Source organism: Amblyomma mixtum, chromosome 1, assembly GCF_055824585.1.
Source record: "Amblyomma mixtum isolate Tamu chromosome 1, ASM5582458v1, whole genome shotgun sequence".
NCBI classification, from domain to species: domain Eukaryota; kingdom Metazoa; phylum Arthropoda; class Arachnida; order Ixodida; family Ixodidae; genus Amblyomma; species Amblyomma mixtum.
Genome location: NC_143012.1, coordinates 281,213,192 through 281,231,288, shown reverse-complemented (window position 1 = coordinate 281,231,288; position 18,097 = coordinate 281,213,192). Strand labels below are relative to the sequence as shown.

Sequence of the window (18,097 nt, the reverse complement as noted above, 5' to 3'; positions counted from 1 at the left end):
ACCTATGCAGCTTAGGTCCTTATTGCTATCAAGGACAAGTACGTCCACACGAAAGCTGCATATTTACTGCTTTTCATAGTTCGTGTTACCTCTTTCTACATGTGGCGTTTTCGCCGCTTCAATCTAGCTCTAACGAAACATTACGCCAAATTTTCTTTAATCTCAACAGCCTGTGTTTCAAGTGGTGGTTGCGGTTCCCATCCAAATTTTAGTTTTTTTGACATGTAAGAATGCTTGGAAAAGTGATACCTTGCAGCATTTTTAGAACACAGACAAAATGCATTGCGGAACCTAGTTTTGGATTTGCACGGGAAGGTATCTTCTTTTCCAAAAGTAACCGCCTAACGGATTCTACCTCGCAGCCACGTAAAACGGCACTTCTGAATATGTGTGAGGTAAGCAGAACCCTCGTCCTCCCCTTTGGGGGCCATATTTTTGTCCGCAGGAGTGCCGCAAGGGCTTCACAATACGGCTGAAAAGCAGGCCTCGTTGCTTGGTTACTTACTGTTCTTGCAGCTTGAAAGAAGTTACTTTGTGCGCTGCTTTGGAGAAATATCAAACTTTTATTCCGAAGCATGCCCTAAATTCTGTCACACAATTTTATGTTCAAGAATTGCAGAAGTATGAGCGCAAGCATTTCCACCCATATGGTCTGTGTGAGCTCATCGAGTTCACGTATAAGTAACGCATTGTGGAATCTGAACATTGTTAATCCAAATTTACAAAAAAAGTGCCGAACACACGTAAACACTGACGACCCCGTACATGATATGAAGAGCGCATTACAACATAGCTTTGAAAGCTTCTTTAAATATAACGTTTACGAGGGAGTTCATCACATATCCTTGGATGGGTCACAGATGTTGCCAGACTCTTGGAATTGCACTCAGCCAGTTGTTGAAAACAGGTTTCATTCTCCTTTCGTGCTCAGCAGTACAGAGGCGGTCAGCGTCCTTCTCGCTCATTATGCTGCTGTTGCGAGCTTTCGTGCAGTTGTCTGCACCGGCGTCGAACCCGCGTCGCATTTCACGTTCGCAGGACACTACCTGTCTCCCTAATCATGCAGCGCCACTCACCTGTTGGGACACTGCTGCTACTGAGCACATAGATGCGGTTAATGCACAGAACCCCTTTTTAGACGAACCGTTCTCCGCTTCGTAGTGCTGGCAGAGTGGCATAAGGGCTAAGCTAAGAGTGCTTGAATTCCTTTGACAAGTTTTTTAGTCTCATTATAAAAGACAGCGTGCCTTTTCATCTTCCCTGAAAGCACGATGCCTCACCACAAAAACCGAATCTATTGTTGAGCATTATCGATATCCTTATTGTAGCTGCAAACTCGGACATATCGGAAAATGCGAATTAATTTGCAACATCAAAATCCACTTTCGTATCTTTCTTGAGTTTCCTCTTTGTCTGGTTACAATCCCTTAGTGTAATTTGATGTTCACATCCCGTCCGCTGTGGAAGTGAGCGGCATGCACCTGAACCGCGTGATGATGATGATGATGTCCTCAGGCTTAATGGCACATGACCATGGTCTTAGCCTGGTTTTCTTCCTCTTTGCAGTTTTTGGCCCACTTTATTTATGGCTGCTTTGATATTCCATTCAGACGACCGATGCGTAGGCCGGGGAGTGAAAGCCACACAGCTATCGTTTGAAAACGACTACCTACATGCTATTCTTACCGCAAATGCATGAAGACTTTCACTCCAGTGCCTTCAAAAAGAAGTTTACTCGAGATTTACCTTCAGCGTAATCTATATGTCACAAATAAAACACACGTGTTTTTTATGCCATCAACTACTTTCCATCACTCATAAGCATCCCAAATGAAATTTTAACTGTGTTTTGAAGCAATAATGGAACGCTATCATATCGGTGTCTTAGAAGCTCCTCAGGAAGGACGCAATGATGTTCAGCAATATGCAGTTTTAATTGAATACTCGAGATTCAGGTTACTGCTCCTCTCTTCTGTATTGTTGCTCTCTTCGCCAAAGGGGCCAAGGCTTTGCAATGCCTTTTCATTATTTAATTGTGCATCGGTGAGGGCACCCATTATGTTTATTAAAAGATAATTCCGTTCTTTTAGTACAGCTGCGATATGCGTCATAAAGTTTTTCTTTCATTCTTTACGCAGACATATCTCCGAAGCTGGTGGAAACCTTCCAGCCGCTGATGGTGAAGAGGGGAGACCCAGTGTCGCTACTGTGTCGAGCGCGTGGCAGCCCAGCGCCCGAGATCAGCTGGGCTATCGACGGCGACTTCCTCTACCCTTCGCACCGGCTGAAGATCAGCGCCGACAGAGGCGCCTCTGAAGTAGAGTCCCTGCTCAACATCTCCGAGGCACGCGTCGAAGACAGCGGCGAGTACAGCTGCGTGGCTCGCAACGACATCGCGACCGAATCGCACTCGGCGAGGCTCGATGTGCAGGGACCGCCTTTCGTCAGGCCCATGCGCAACGTCACCGTGGTGTCAGGCACACAACTCACGCTACGGTGCCCCTACGGCGGCCATCCTATCGATTCCCTGGCTTGGCAAAAAGGTAAGCGGATTTGTCTTCGTGCTACCCCGTTTGCTTGGCCGTAGAGAGTAGGGGCGTGGCAGCTACGGAGACGTAGGAAGAGGTGTTGACAACAAAGAAATAAATTATTTTATTGAATGTATTTGCAATGTCGCAAAATTTACAAGCAGAGGAGTCCCGACTGAGCTAGAAAGCGAATTGAGACAGGCTGTGTTAGACCACTTGCGCAGAGCTTCCAGCACCCTCCGCCATTGCCGATATTGCCAACCCTTTTTCAGAGTTCGTCGCTATAACCTATCACTGGCATTTGCCGGTGATAGGAACGGGATGTTTCCCCTACAATTGAGTAGGTCGATACCGGCTGGTTGCCGGCGGTTAGTCGTGAATCGTGGCGCAAGGCTAAGCTAGCTGTTACCGTGCTGCCTCAGTGGAGTCCTTAGGGCGATACACGGCCATTTCCTCTGAATTCTAGTTTTATGGACTTCCCTAAAGAAAGAGCTTAAGAAACTTGCAGAAACTCACAAGGCTTTTTTTTGCCAAAATAATGGCCGTACCGAATGTATGCGGTTTACCTGGCGATCAGCGCTTCGCCCTGACTCTTTATGCTAGCTTACGGTAGCATCAAACACCGCACAGTAAGCATACTTAGCGTGTTTACTGCTCTCGTTTACTCTCATATACTGACAAAAACCCTGCAATTCTTCAGACGTAAAAATCAAAATGTCACATTCTGCCATGGAACAAGGAACTATTGGAAATTTAAATGATGTGAGGAGCACTGACCGGAGTCATTCGCTGATTCTCGACTACGTAGAAACTTTACGCTACGGTTTACAAAATAGTGCCCAGCTGTGTGTGGGAGTTCGTATGTGCGCGTGCGTGTGCTGCGCGCATGTGCACACATGTGAACACATGTTAGCTGTGTGCGTGTTAGTGCCCTTGCGCGTGTAAGCATAAGTTTATGGGCATTCCTACGTCCTTGTCGTCATGTTCTTTTGAGTGCGCGTGCGTATAAGGGCCAGAATGCTCGCGTGTGCGCACATATGCGCACGCGCGCGCGCATGTGTGTGTGTCTCTCTTTCTTTCTCTCTGTGTGCGTGTGCATGCGTGCGTGTGTGTGTGTGCGCGTGCGTGCGTGCGTGAGTGCGTGTGTGTGCGCGCGTGTGTGCGTGTGTGTGTGTGTGTGTGTGTGTGTGTGCGCGTGCGCGTGTGCGTGCGTATGTGTGTGTGTGGGTGTGCGTGTGCGTGCGTGCGTGTGTGCGTGTCTGTTTGTGTGTCTGTGTGTGTGTGTGTGCGTTTTCAGAAGCGATGCATAGGCTACGAGGGACGCCAGGGAGGGACTCCGGGCCAAATTAGAAGACTGAATTCTTTAACGTGCACTGTTCTCTTATAAGACATGCATGAAACGCGCAGAACCAGAGATTGAACCGGGGTTCTCCGGCTCTGTTGCCGGTCTTCCTTACCACTCTAATTAGTTGGCAATCATTTCCATTACACAGTTAATTTTGTATCAACACTGATTATTCGTAGAAATGTTGAAAAACATACACATTACATAAATATTTTTATGCTGTCTTTAGTTCCTCTAACTACACAATTTTATTTCTTAAATGTATAAAAAATACTCCCAGAAAGCAAACACCAGATTTAGGGACAAGCAGTTCACCTGTAGCAGTCGAACTATGTCCATAGCAGGAGAAAGGCCTCACGAATTAAGCAGCGTGAATTGCCGTGGGATAGTGCTGTGACTATCCTAGCTCGTGCAAAGACGAAAACTGAAAGAATGACTCTTTTTTCATTGCCGATGCGCAGTATCATGTATTTTTCATACAGCAAGAAATAAGCAAATGAAAATAAATAATGTTTCTATTGATTTGAGCGGTCCTGGTAACCGAGCATCTCGATGCAGTTTGCTGAGAGGCTAAGGGAGACGATTGAAGAGGACGCGCAGAAGGATTGAGTCGACGGTGCGTTGCAAGCAGTGGACAAAATTGGCGGACGCGCTTCGCTAAATCCCACAGCGGAGGAATAACTGTAGTCTAAAAATAACAAGGCGAGAAATGTAGCAAATGCTGGTGCGCAAAGCAAGCGAGACAAGCCGACGGGCAAACTAGGCTATTAGGTGAAGAGGGAAATACTGTCTGTGGTTTTCGTTCAACTGAGAGATAGATCTGCTTGCCCTTTGACAACTTGAAAAAGTGGGAAGAAAAAAAGAGAAACGGAGAAAATTTAGTATAAAAAAAAGTAAGATGGGCACAACGGACACAGAAAGCAAGTTTGAACATCTGAAAGCCTGCATGTGCGCAGGTATATTCTTGGTTCGTTTAGCATAACTGGTGTGGGAGGCGCCCGAAAAGAAGCCAAACGGATATATGAAAAAGGAGGATCGCTTATGTCGAAGAGTGAGCGGAATTCAAGTAATCTAACCACTCAGGTGCCTATTCGCTCCTGTCTCGTCTCAAAAAGAAATTGAAACGCAATCGATTGAACGCTTTTAGCTCCCGTTGTCGGCAGTGTGGTGACGTCACGCCGAGACCGAGAGCCAACATCCGGGCACTGAATTCTACTCATCCGGGCACTGAATTCTACTCATCCGGGCTCTGTAACGAGAACATCCGGGCACCGTACGAGATTTAAAGAGTTTCAACGAGACTCTCTAAGCCCTCCTACGGGACCGGCATACAAGCGTCGGTTGCTCTCCAAACGAGTCACAAAAAATAACTGCTGCAAGTGTCTTCTCAATGTTCATCAAGATATCACTCGAGCTGTGCATTTGATAATGCACGGAATTATAATTTCCGATTTCTAATAACGCCAGCAAAAAGCACATAAATGCCACGATACACTTCGTTGTCATACATGATCTCTTAGGGGCTTCGCGCATCGATGCAAAGCCGCGCAGGCGCACAGGGGCCCGGGGGAGGAGCTTCGTGTCGTCTGCTACCGCGCTGGCGCGCACCTCGCTTGCACCTCGCGTGAGGTGCGCGCAGCGCTGTAGCAGACGACACGAAGCTCCTGCCCCGGGCCCCTGTGCACCTGCGCGACTTTGCTTCGATGCGCGAACGCGCCGGATCCGCTGGAGCTCCGCGGAGCGCGGCCACGCGGAGCTGTGTTCGCACTTAGAGTGGACCACCCTGTACATTCTTGTCAGGCCTGCGTCTCGTCGTGCCCGCGTACGCTTCTGCATCGTCCTGGATTTCAATGCCGCCACCATCACAGCTGCTTAAGCCGAGCAATGGAGCCTGTGTTAGGCCCGTAAACATTTCATGCTTACTCTACTCTCGGTTACGGGAGAGGCGCAATTTTTTTTAACCTATCCTGAGTTGCGGACAAAAAAAAACAACACTGTTGCGCATTTCCTTTGTTTTCTGTTTTGTTTTTTCTTAACAAGACCGCCTTAAGCGGCAATGCGAGGGAATTTGTGCTAATGCGACATTCTAAAAATATCACTGCCCGACGAGCAAGTGGGGCAGCCAGAAATTTGTTGCTTAATGTTCCTTCTGAATTAAAACATCAAGGATTCGGCACAGTGATTTATGCGATGAGATTTCTCTACTATTCCTATCTCTATGAAGAGGATAAATGGTGACCCACGTTTTACATTAGTGTTATTTTTGTGTACGAGAAAAATCAAGGGGATTCAGCTTGCGTGGCTCGCTCGAAACGCACGAAGTACATCTCACCATTGGCAGCTGGTGATGCTGTGGCTTATATATATATATATATATATATATATATATATATATATATATATAAATATAAATATATATATATATATATATATATATATATATATATATATATATATATATATATATATATCCTAATTTCTAAAATGATCTAAGCGTCATTTTGTCAGCCTGCGTTATCAGCCTCTTGGCAATTTTTGATGCAATGTTATCGTGCAATGTGTTCGTTCGCTGTTGCCTCCTGGTCCTAGGCATAGGTGGTGTTAAAAACGTTTTTTTCTCTGAAAAGAGAGAGTTACGTGGAGGTTGCTCTTGGGTCAGGCTTATTGCCCTTCTCACAAACACTAGGTGGAGTCCCTAGTACGGGACACCAGTGGCTTCCGCTGCCGCCATTGCTCGTTCGACCATCGCTTTTTGGGCTTTCAGGTCGGAACAGGCGAGTAGGGTCGCCTCCCAGTCATCCCGGGTGGGGTTTTGGGTTGGGAGTAAAGGCAAGGTTGGAGAAGCACGCCCCTACCATGTGGTAGAGGTCCGAGGACCTCTCCCCGCCAGGCGGGCACTCCCCGGAGAAGGCAGGGTCAAAGTGCTTGAGCGAGGCTGGGCACATGATGGTGCTCGTGACGAGGTGGAGGAACAGGCGTTCTCCCGCTCTCGTTAATCCTTTACACGGGGGGGGGGGGGGGGGTACAGTTTATGTCCATCTTGGTATAGTTGAGTTATTTCCCTGAGAGTGTAGAGAGGCGACTTCCGCTACTTCTTCAGAGCAGGCGTGGGGCGAGGCTGCCCGGTTAGAGAGCGCGCGGGTGGCGGCGTCCACTACCTCGTTTTCTCCTAGCCCCGAGTGTGCCGGAGCACAGACTATGAAGCGCTGGGATTGACCTCCTGCGTACGAGCTGTTTTGCAGTAGCTGGTAGGCCAAGTACAGGACCCAGCCCTGTAGGACGTTCCGACGCACCCCTCGCTAGTCGGTTATGATTGTCTCGAAATCGGAGTGTGTTGCCGTTAATGCGATGGCGATTTCCTCTGCTTGGGTTACGTTTCGGGCTTTGAAGGTCAGCCCGTTCACCATTTTGGACTCGTGAATCACCGCCGCCGTGTACCACCCGCCTTGGTGCGGGCCCGACGCGTCCACGTAGTATACCCCTGGTTTCCTTCCGTAGTGGTGAGCTAAGGCCTCTGCCCTGGCCCTGTGTCTACCGTCGTAGTTATCCCTGGACATTTTAATGGGGAGTGATCTAACGTGCAGGGCGTAACGCCACTCCTGCGAGACTCTTACTCTCTCCATGGTTAGAGTCGCGTGTTCTATGTGCAGACGGGCTGATAGGCGGCGTCCCGACGACATCTGCGATAATCGCATGTATTGTCCTGTGAGGTGGGCTTCTCTTAGTTCCTCGAAGGAGTTCGTCATACCCAGACCTTGGATTATCATGTTAGACGTGGTTATCGGGAGGTCGAGGGTCTTCGCCATTTTTTGCGTGTGATCACCTCGATGATGTTCTGGTCGTGTTTGTTGAGGCGGACATAAGGGGTCCAGTATAGAATTCTGGTTGTTATAAGGACATTGGCCAACCGCAGAGCGTCTTTGCTTCGCAATCCTCCTTTCTTGTTCGAGCCTCTGCGGATCATTCGGCCCACCTGATCTCCCACCTTCTTTAGCTTGTCCAGCGTGGTCGTCGCCAGCCTACGCTGGTGGATGAAAAGACCAAGGACTCTAATTTCTTTTCTTTCGGATATCGGTTCCGATCCAAGTCTCAATGCTGCCTTGTGTGTGCATTTTATGTAGGGGTGAATGTGCACGAATTCAGATTTTTGCGGGGAGCAATCAAGGCATCATCTTTTCGCGTGCTCGTTCACCGTGCTGGCTGCCTCCTGCAGGCTGGCCTCCATTTCTCTGAGGGAGCCCTGCGTGGCCCATATGGAGATGTCGTCAGCGTACAGCACGTGCTGCGCACCTGGGACTTTCTCCAGGTGGACCGGCAGGCTCTTCATTGCCAAGTTCAAAAGCAGGGGGGATAGCACCGCTCCCTGCGGCGTCCCTCTTGTGCCTAATAGAAAGGGACTGTGTTCCGCGTACTGGATCCTCACGTAGGCTTTTCCGTCCGTGAGGAACTGTCTTATGTACTTGAAAGCGTTCTCGCCGCATCCCGTCTCTGAAAGATGTATCAGGATCTGCTCGTGTGTCACATTATCGAAGGCTTCCTTTAGATCTAGGGCCAGCACTACCTTATCCCCGTTCGGATGTTCGATCGGGTTTAGTACCTCCCTGCTGAGCTGCAGCAGGACGTCCTCAGCCAATTTATTGCCTGAGGCCGTACTTCGAGTCGGCGAAGACTCGCTTGTTTTCTAGGTACTCGGATAGTCTGTCATTGACCATAGCTTCCATCAGTTTGCCCACGCACGGCCCACGCACGAGGAGAGAGAAATAGGTCTGAAGTTATCTGTATCTATGGCCTTGCCCGCCTTGGGGATCAAAGTTATCAGCGCCGTATTCCACTCCGTGGGAAGGGGAGTTGCGCCTATCCGAGTCGAATTAAAGTGTTCTAGGATGGATTCGTATCCGTGGTCCGACAGATTGGCTGGAATAGAATAGAGTTTTTCTTGTAAATGATTTGAACTTAGAGATTAAAACCAATAAAATATTGTACAATTTTTTTTTTGGTGGGCGCTCTTACAGGCTGAACCTGAGACGCTTTTGAGCCAACAATTTCTAGTTAAGATCCCCATAGTAATGCCGTAACTATTTTTTCCTGCATGTTGGGAGCGATGTTCCTTCATGTTACTTAACACTGGCCAGCGGTATCTCCTGTCCTCGAGTAGCAAAATTATGCCATTAACACGGGCTGTTTGCTAAGATTATTGCCGAGTGTTCTGCTTGGATCTGTAAGATGATCTGCAGTATGAAAATAAATAAAAAAATATACTGCATGCTCAATGTTCTGTGACTTTAAAGCTATTGCAATGGATTGTTTCATCATGCTTATATACCAGGTGTTTTAGGAAAGCCTATAACTAATTTTTAAGATCAGGTTTTTTTATGGTAAAGAGAAGCTTTTTACTGCTTAGTAATGCAGCCATGGGGGTCGTCGGAAAGCCGGCAAATCAGCCCAAACTAGCTTAGCCACAGCGGCAAATGCTAATAGCGTTTTTGAAATTCAAAAATTCTGAAATTGCTATTGCCAATGGCCGGCTACAAACCTAAACCTGAACTGGAATTTGGCGCATATCGCGAATAGGCAACTATTAAATTAGAGTATTTATTCCATCTTATTCTCATGTTTTCTGACGTCCGCCAACACTGGTATTACTATGCTGCAAAAACCGCCGTGATGGCTCAGTAGTTATGGCGCTCGGCTGGTGACCCGGAAGACGCGGCTTCGACCTCCGTCACGGCGGTCGTATTTCGATGGCGGCTAAATGCAGGAGACCCCTACGCTGTGTGATGTCAGTGCAGATTAAAGAACCTGAGCTGGTCAAAATTATCCCTATTATTTTTTTTTATTTATTATTATTTTTAGTATTTTTTCTGTAACATCGACGGCTGCAACTTCGATTAGGGAGAACACAGAAAGTCTGGAGTCATGTTCAACGCCGAAGCGACGTGAAATGCGTTTTTTTATATAACATTCGTTGACCAGGCACCCTATATAACACCTGCCGGTGTAGTTCATTGCGAATCATATGAATAGTCAGACACAAAAAATAATACGGCGCCCCAAGAGTGTCGCTACGTGGTCAGCTGAAAAAGAGTTCTCTTTACATGTCGACACTGAAGCAGCAACGATACCCGACGCCTTCAAGCCCGCATATTGAAGATCAGAAAAGTTTGATTCTTTCGCGAACAAAGCATTTGTTTCACATTCTGGCGTGTGCGACGAGGCACAGAAACATCCCTTGCAATTCTCGTAGCAAACTCGCGTCTTCTTTCCTCTGTGCAACTCGTCTCCTCTCCTCCGCACCATTTCATCCCTCTTTTTTTTTATTTCTACACAAGGTGGAAAGCGTCTTGCCCATCTCCTTTGCACAACAGCCACAGTTCCATTGGGGCATAAGTTCTCTTCTTCAGCCGTGTATGCATAAAAAAGTGTTGACAGCCTGTTCTCGCTACCTTTTTTCTTCTTTCACTTAGTGCAGTACTTTCAAGAAGGCGCGTTCTTCTTTCTCAAGCGCCTGACTCTTCTTTATAGCTGGCGCGGCACGCGATATGTTTGTAACAAAGGAGGTGCACGCGGTATGTTTTTAACAAAGCAGACTGTGATACATCGGGCCCTGATAAGCGATTTCTTCACTTCCCTCTCTCCTTTTCCTTCTCCTCCTTTGACTCGAATCCTAGACGAGGCTACACCTACCAACTCTGCATCTTCACCTTCAGGAGGCAGGACGCTAGTTGATATTGCCCACCAAAAGAAGGCTTCCGAGCGGAACTATAAAATTCCGACACACTGCAGGCGATTTACAGGAGCTGTGGAAAGCCGCCGGCCCCGCCGCCCTCTCTGCTTGCCGAATGTGCCGCTGGCGTCTTCGTTACTGCCTTGTTTATTTGTTCACTGGGTGGTTTTCTCCCGCAGTCGCTTCCGTTCGTTCTCTTGTTTTTCCACTTCCGTGTTAACCTGCGCACGCCGAGCCAGCACTTTATTTCTGGCCGCTCTAGAGCACCCCGCGTAAACAAACTGCCACACAAGTCGGAAGATAACAGCCGCGCCAGAAAGGAAAGCACCGGCGCTCGAAATGGCGATGAAAAGCGCCGACACGCTGCGGAAAACACCTCGTTTCTCTCCTGAGCGGCACTGCGACGTGCGTAGTTGATTTGGTCGAGTAGTGTGTGCTGGAAATTTGAAGAACGCTGCACTTAACCGCACCTCTATAGCTAAGGAGAAGGCACATAGAGATTTAGGGATCTCCAGTGGCGTGTATCACCTCTCAGCGGTTTTTAGGTCGCCGGGAGAGCATGTGTGCTGGTGAAATTATTATCGTAACTTGAGAAGGGATCACGTGGTTAAAATGCACATGATGCTTCGGCGCGTATCAAAGCTTATTATAAAGAATTTCTCGCCATGTGGAAACACTTTATCATCGACTTCGTCTGAACGCAGCGTTTACAAACGGCTTGCGATACCGCTTCGGTCAAATGAACTGTCCGCTTTGCAACATATCCTGCTTCAGTGCCCTGCGTATGCTGACGAGCATGCGTACTTTGAACATCACATGAAAAGGTTCTCCTGGTGCTTCTAACAATGGGCTGTGTTCTAGGTCCCTGCCCTAGGCGCCAGAGACATACAGTCAACTTTTTCTCTGCATATTTAATGGCATTGCAGATCTTGACAAACTCTAATTTCACCTTGTAGGCTATCGTCAACCTTTCTTTACACGCAGGGAACATTGTTAGCTGATAAGTCGGGCTATGCGCTTAATCATTTCATATGTAACATCATTATTCACCGATGCTCCTTAGTACACATTTAATGGCCGCATTTTATCATCTCCTCTTCTTTATTTTTACAATTTTCCAGACCACTCTCCCTCCACCTTTATCTCCCATATTTCCTTCTCCACGCAGAGTAGCATACCAGTGATTTTTAGACACTGGCTAAATTCTGTTTCTTTTTTTCATTAAAGGACTTCTCACTCTCCCTCCACTATAAAGCGGGTATTTCGAAAAAGAAATGAATTGCTTTTTTTGTATGTCTATAAGAAGTTGAAGCAGTAGAAGCAAGTTCATCATTCCAAACACAACTCACCGCTGGTGCATTGGATAACCAGATGCCTTTTTGTAGAGTGATTCCAACGACTGCCCTGCATCCTTGAATAGGACATGCCCTGCCATAACGTCAAAGAAGCCTCCGAAAATAAATATGTAACATTGTTCACACTCGCGCATTCTTCGTGGGAGCATTTATAGTAAAGCTAACTAGTCCCAGAAATTCGCGAGATATGTATAAACGCGTTCAGATTTCTTAATAGATATAAAAAGCTTATCGTTGAACTGCTATGTCCGCAGCTGGTATGGTGCTTCCTGTCAACTACCGCCAGTCGGTGGACACCAGAGGTCGCCTCCTCGTTCAGCAGGCCCAGAAGTCCGCCGATGAAGGAGAGTACACGTGTGCAGTCACTGGACCCACAGGCCTTGTCGCCAGCGGGTCCACGTACGTCTCGGTTGTGGGTAAGTATCCTAGAGGTGCTTGGGAACCACTCGCTTATCGTAACCGCTTATAAAAAATACGAAGAAAAGAGGAGGAGGCTTAGAAAGAGGAGACCGCAAGAGAACGCCAAAGTCATTGTGCTCTACATACTAGGATCTGTTATATGGACTGTTTTAATAATTATATACAGTTCGTGAGGGTGCACTAATTTAGATTTACACGTTTTTTAATGGCCAGTTCTAGGTATCTTACAGACAACCGCAAATAAATTGCCGCGCGGCGTTTTCCCGCACACGACAGCTGCGTCTAAAAACCGGATCATCATAACTTTCATACGTGCTGACAGCGCTCGTACAAAGGAATAATCATTCTTTTTTAACAATGTAATTAGCATTGCACGAGTTATCAGACATTGCAGAAACTCCTGCCGCAACGAAAATACTCTATGAGAACACACAATACGACATATGCGAAATTGAGTACGGAGCCGTTTACACTTGGATATGCACCCGGGGGTTCCTTACCAGTGTGTAGTTTATGTTGACAGGCAAGCTAAAGAGGTCGCCAATGAGCTATCATGCCACTGAAGTAGCTATGTCAGCATCAAGAATGTGCATAGTGGCGGTCTGCAAATGGTTCGTTTCATGCGACTTGGTATGCAAGACAAAAACTAAATAAAAACAAGTTACTCCTCACGGCCTGCCTGAGGTAGTTTCAACCGGGAGTGAAAATACCGGTTTTCTGTCATGACGTAACTACGGGTTGAACCGATAAAAAGCCTTTCAAGTTATTTTAGATACAACCATCCTTTCCATATATCCCTATTTAACACGTCATCACGTCCCACCAGGAATGTAACGTTTGGAAACTTTAATCTGCCACCCACTCACAACGTATATGGAGAACGACAGCTCGCTTTTATTGGTGCAAAAATATGGAATACCCTTCCCCACGAAGTAAAATACGCTCAAAATTTCACTCCTACAGCAAAAAAATTCTTTCAGCACATACATACTAAGAACTAACTCTTACTCAACCTGCTGCGCGAATTCGTTTTTATTATTATTATTATTTCTTTTTTGGACATAGGCGATGTTTTTCATATTATATAGTTGTTCCGTCTAATGTTTTTATTTTTTCTTTCTCCCATTTCTGCGCTTGTATTCATACACATGTATCTACCCCGCTGTTACAATTTCTAATTGCTTTGTACTGGAGTGTCTGTATGACTGTATTTCATTTTTTGGACCCATGACTAGCCTACGGCTACGGGTCCAGACAGTGTTGGACACATCTTTGTGTACTTTTGAATGTAATAAAGAATTTGAATTTGAATTTGACCTTGAAATATATTTGACCGCCGCATGTAAACCTAAAACATTTGGATATTTGATTCCGTAACAAAAAAAAAATACTTGCATTCCTGCTTACTGATTGGATATTCACAACCCTATTTCTGGATGCTTATGATTAAAATGGTGTTCTATCAGTTTTATAACATGATATCCACAGAAAAAACTTTTTATCCCTATATCTTCTCTGCCCTTTTTTCGTATAAACTCCCCAACATATATGTTTAATCACTTTGGTATAAGGATTGTGGCACACCCTGTTTCGCTCTTGATAACCGAATACTAGTACGTTTTATCCAGGTCGCTTTAAAAATATTATCGTCCTATTCTAACCCTTTCCATAGTGGCACCAGTCATCGACGACCATTTCTTCCCGGACGTCATAAAGGTTGAAGAAGGCACTCGGTCACGGCTCATGTGCTCCGTATCCAAGGGCGATCCCCCGCTGCGTTTCCGCTGGCTCAAGAACGGCCTCAGCATCGGGTCTCACGGTGAACGGATCATTGAGACGACCGACGACTCATCCATTATCAAGTTCGGTCGTGTGCGCTTCGTCGACAGAGGGCGCTACGTGTGCTTCGTCTCCAACGACGCCGCCTCCGTCAACCGCACCGTGGAGCTTGTCGTCCATGGTGAGGAAGCCCTACGACGCACTCGCTTAAGTGATTACTGGCAGAGAAGAAACTCTCTACATTAGTATCAGGTTTTAAGCTTTGTGAGCGCTTAGTAGCGACGCATTACGCTCACTGGTCCATGAATTTCAGAGAAACAAGCCTGAATTGCTTTTTGGTCCGTTCTACGCGTTAACACGAGTTTTCTGGTACCAGCGCTTTTCAAATGCTAGGCATATAAATATTTGCGTCAAAACTGCTGCTGCTTGCTGTTTAAGTTCACTATGCGGAACTAATCTTCTAGAAGCTTCGCTGGTGCGCACCGGTTCATCGTTTTAGGGTTTTTCCTCTATGCGTTGATTCCAAACGCATCGATAACCCGCAGAACTTTGCTGATACCTCATGAAAAAAAATCTTCAGTAATACATGCAAGGGATATAATTTTTATGTTCAAATACTCTCATTGCGACTTCATCATCTCATTAGGGTATTTTTTCTTGTCGCCTTCCGGCTTGCAACATCCTTAGGTTTAAGTCCGTGCATTGGCAGTTTTTCTCTCGCGACAGGGGAGTAGCATGTGGCCATTAGGACATGGTGTCCACAGTCGCCGCGACTCGTGGGGTGACGGGGAGTGTCGATTAAGCAGACCCTAACAAAATGTTGAAGCGAGGGTTGCTTTAGGTATCTAATAGGCTTCTATGAGTAGCCACACGCGCCTCAGCTTGTCCCTGAGGTTCATTAACAATCTATTAATGCAGGAGAGTGCGGCATGCAAAGAGAATAGAGCCGCGAAGACTGAATCATGCGGTCAAAAGCCGTCTCATAAATTATTCGACGAAATTTCTTGTTAGGTTTAAATAAAGTTGCAGCCCCGTTCTGCGCGATGCGGTTGTGAAATGGTTACTGTCACCGCAGCTATGTGTTTTCCTTTAGAAACGGACAAAATGACCGAAAAAGCAGTTTGCTTTCAAAGCCGTTGTGTAACTAGCTTAAGTTCATCTCTCAATTTTTCATTCGTTTTCGCCTTTTACATGCAGTTTCTCTTTTTCTAAAGTCATAATGTGCTCTGGTGTCTTCCTGCTTTCTTTCGCAGTGAGTCCGCGCTGGAAGACAGAGCCCCAAAACGCATCCATCGTTTTAGGCGCGTCAGTCTTCTTGCACTGTTCATCGGACGGTTATCCCACACCTGCAGTAACATGGAAGAAAGGGCAGAGTAAGTTTTTGTCTCCAGTCTCACCCTGCATCTCAGTTTTTGTTTTGGAAATTGCTTCATTATGTCGTGTGTGAGAGAAAGCTCTCATAGAAGGGACGAAGGCCCTGTTTTAAGTTCGAACTAAAACTGCCTTCTTAAGGGTCCCCGGGATGAGCATATAAGGATGAGCATTGAGTGTTGCTTCCCCCCCCCCCCCCCCCAATCTTAGCTTGTCCTCCCAATGAATGCCTTGACACAGGTTAAATGAAGTCATAAACTTATTTCTTCCTGCTATATGGACTAACCTGCAACGTTAAATTTTTTGCTGCAAATCAACGTGCGCTGTGCATTGTTTGTAAGCTTGTAGTGTTTAGTTTTTCAAAGATTTTCCAAATTGGGCGGCCGAAGAACGTGTTTAATAGAAACAATTTCTGTTTCGTTCGTTACTTCCCATAATATCTGTGGGTGTTCGTGTGCATGTCTGAGGGTGTGAATTTTATCGTTCTCCAAACGAACTGTCACAACAGAAGAGTGCAATAGCGCAACTTTCGAGTTATTAACGACCTCTTTCTCTGAAACAGTCATGCAGAAATTCTTCATTACTCGTAGAGGACTTCCGAGATCCTAAAGTTCTCGACGCACTAAAAGTCTTCACGGGTCCCAAAAAAGCGCCGAGGATTAGAATAAGGACAGCGTTTACGACCCTTTCTCCTACTCTGACTCCTCGTCGCATGAAGCGCCAGCGGGGTTCCGAAAACTTTCGCCGTCCACATTAAGAGCGGCAGGGATTAAAAATTTTGAACGCTCCATAAACTCGCGCCTCCTCGTCCTTGGCAGCTCCTGCTGCCGAGCACTTCGTTCCTCTCCAAGCATCGCGACATTGAAACACACCCATACACACAGAGTTCAGATGCCAAGAACTCCCGCCCGAGCCCGCATGACTGGACAATTTCCTTTCCGTCTCCTCTGCAAAGCTTTTTCGCGCCCAGTTTCGGAGCTCGAGAGAGCAGTTGTTGGCAGTGCCTACATTCGCGGCACGCCTTCAAGGCGGCACGGAAGGTCCCTGAAAGAGGCGCCATGGGTCCATTTGTCGAGGCGGCAAAGAAATGAGACGTCGTCGGGTGTTCAGCGGCGCCTCAGGGGCGCTTGTGGGTCGCGCTTCTCTGCCAGTCTCGACTTAAGCAGCCGTGCTCCTCAGAGAGCTGCGCTCATTCCCTCCTTGAATCCTCTCTCTTTCTCTCTACTATTTCTATGTTCATCTCCCTGTTATCTGCATCCTTTCCTTTCCGTGCTCTCTACGACTGCGCTCTCAAAACTGGGTCGTTTAGTGCGCAGATTTTGTTGGAGCATAGAATGTGTTTCGCTTTGCGCCAGAGCTCCCATGGAAGCACCAACTAGATCTCACCAGCGTGAGCCTGCGAGAGGGAGTGAGCTTCTGCTAGTTTTTTTCTAGTTCACGGGTTGGTGTAAATTCCGACTATTGCCTTGTTTTTTAGTTATAAAAACCTTCAAACATATCTTTCTTTTCTTTATATTGCCTGCTATGTGAATAAAAATTTCGAGGAGATCAGTATAATTGATAAGCATGAAGGCAAGTTTATCTCACCGGAGCCAATTTTAGAGGGGTGAGGCTACAGCGTTCCCAAAGCATCCAATTAGTCGTAGTGTCAGTTAGCAAGAAGAATTTCTTCATCCACTCGCTCAAGAAGAAATGTATATGTCATCGTTTATTCAGTGCTGTTGTTTTTTCATCCATATTGTAGCTAAATTTCGACATAAGTAAAAACTTCCCGCTTCAAGCTCTCAGCAAAATTTGTCTAAGTTTCGTCCCATTTATTTCTGGGCAAACACTGCGGCAAAGTTGAAGCAAACTCATAAGCGAAACTAGATAGTTTTTTTTTTATTCCTGGAACTCGGACAATCTTTGTTAGAAATACTTACCGTGACCAACTGACGTAAGACCACAGCACACTGCATACATGATACGTCATAGTAAGCACACGTTTTATGTAAACCACATATCGCATTTCGCATGTTCTTATTAAAAATGGAATTAAAATTTCTTTTCTTGGTGCGTGGAGCAAAATTTTGGGCTACCTGATACCGGACTATAATATAAGCATCGTAAATTCTATGGTGAGACGTATACTACGGAAGCGCATTACCATAAATAGCGCGTCAAGAAAACTAGTTTGAATTTTCGCCCAAACAGGTGAAGCTCCGAACGATCGGCATGAAAGAGGAACATCGAGCACGCAACCAAACTTCAAAATTGATCCATGCTGCCGGACGCTGTGCTAGAGAACTAATCGTGAAAAAAAAGGCTGAACTTTTATCATTTATTGCCATGATTTTGCACTATAGGTGCACATACCGGATGTTAAGCCAAGGAAAAGTGCGCGATGTTAGCGCGAGTTTTCTTTCTCGAGCAATTTCTAAACATACACTAACGAAAGCGTGCATGAAGGAAAAGCGTTCTTGTTTTCAACGCATTCATGGTTTTACGAGCTCCCGTAAAGAATTTTATGTTCGATCGGGCTGGCTGTTAACACTTCCTCTTGAGTCATTCTTTTCCAGTTGTGGTTTCTTTTCAC

General features: G+C 46.3%; 1 protein-coding gene and 1 pseudogene across 1 annotated transcript in view; one reads left to right on the top strand and one right to left on the bottom strand.

Annotated features, from left to right (window-relative positions):
* The window catches only part of LOC149371895 (cell adhesion molecule Dscam1-like), a 174,886-nt gene that overhangs the window by 118,936 nt on the left and 37,853 nt on the right, over nucleotides 1–18,097 (top strand). The window contains exons 8-11 of the mRNA XM_089566211.1: nucleotides 2,139–2,543; nucleotides 12,207–12,368; nucleotides 14,045–14,332; nucleotides 15,405–15,524. Of these exons, the coding sequence (XP_089422337.1) occupies nucleotides 2,139–2,543; nucleotides 12,207–12,368; nucleotides 14,045–14,332; nucleotides 15,405–15,524 (975 nt within the window). The remainder of the gene's footprint in view (nucleotides 1–2,138; nucleotides 2,544–12,206; nucleotides 12,369–14,044; nucleotides 14,333–15,404; nucleotides 15,525–18,097) is intronic.
* LOC149371896 (uncharacterized) lies at nucleotides 6,569–8,594 on the bottom strand (annotated as a pseudogene).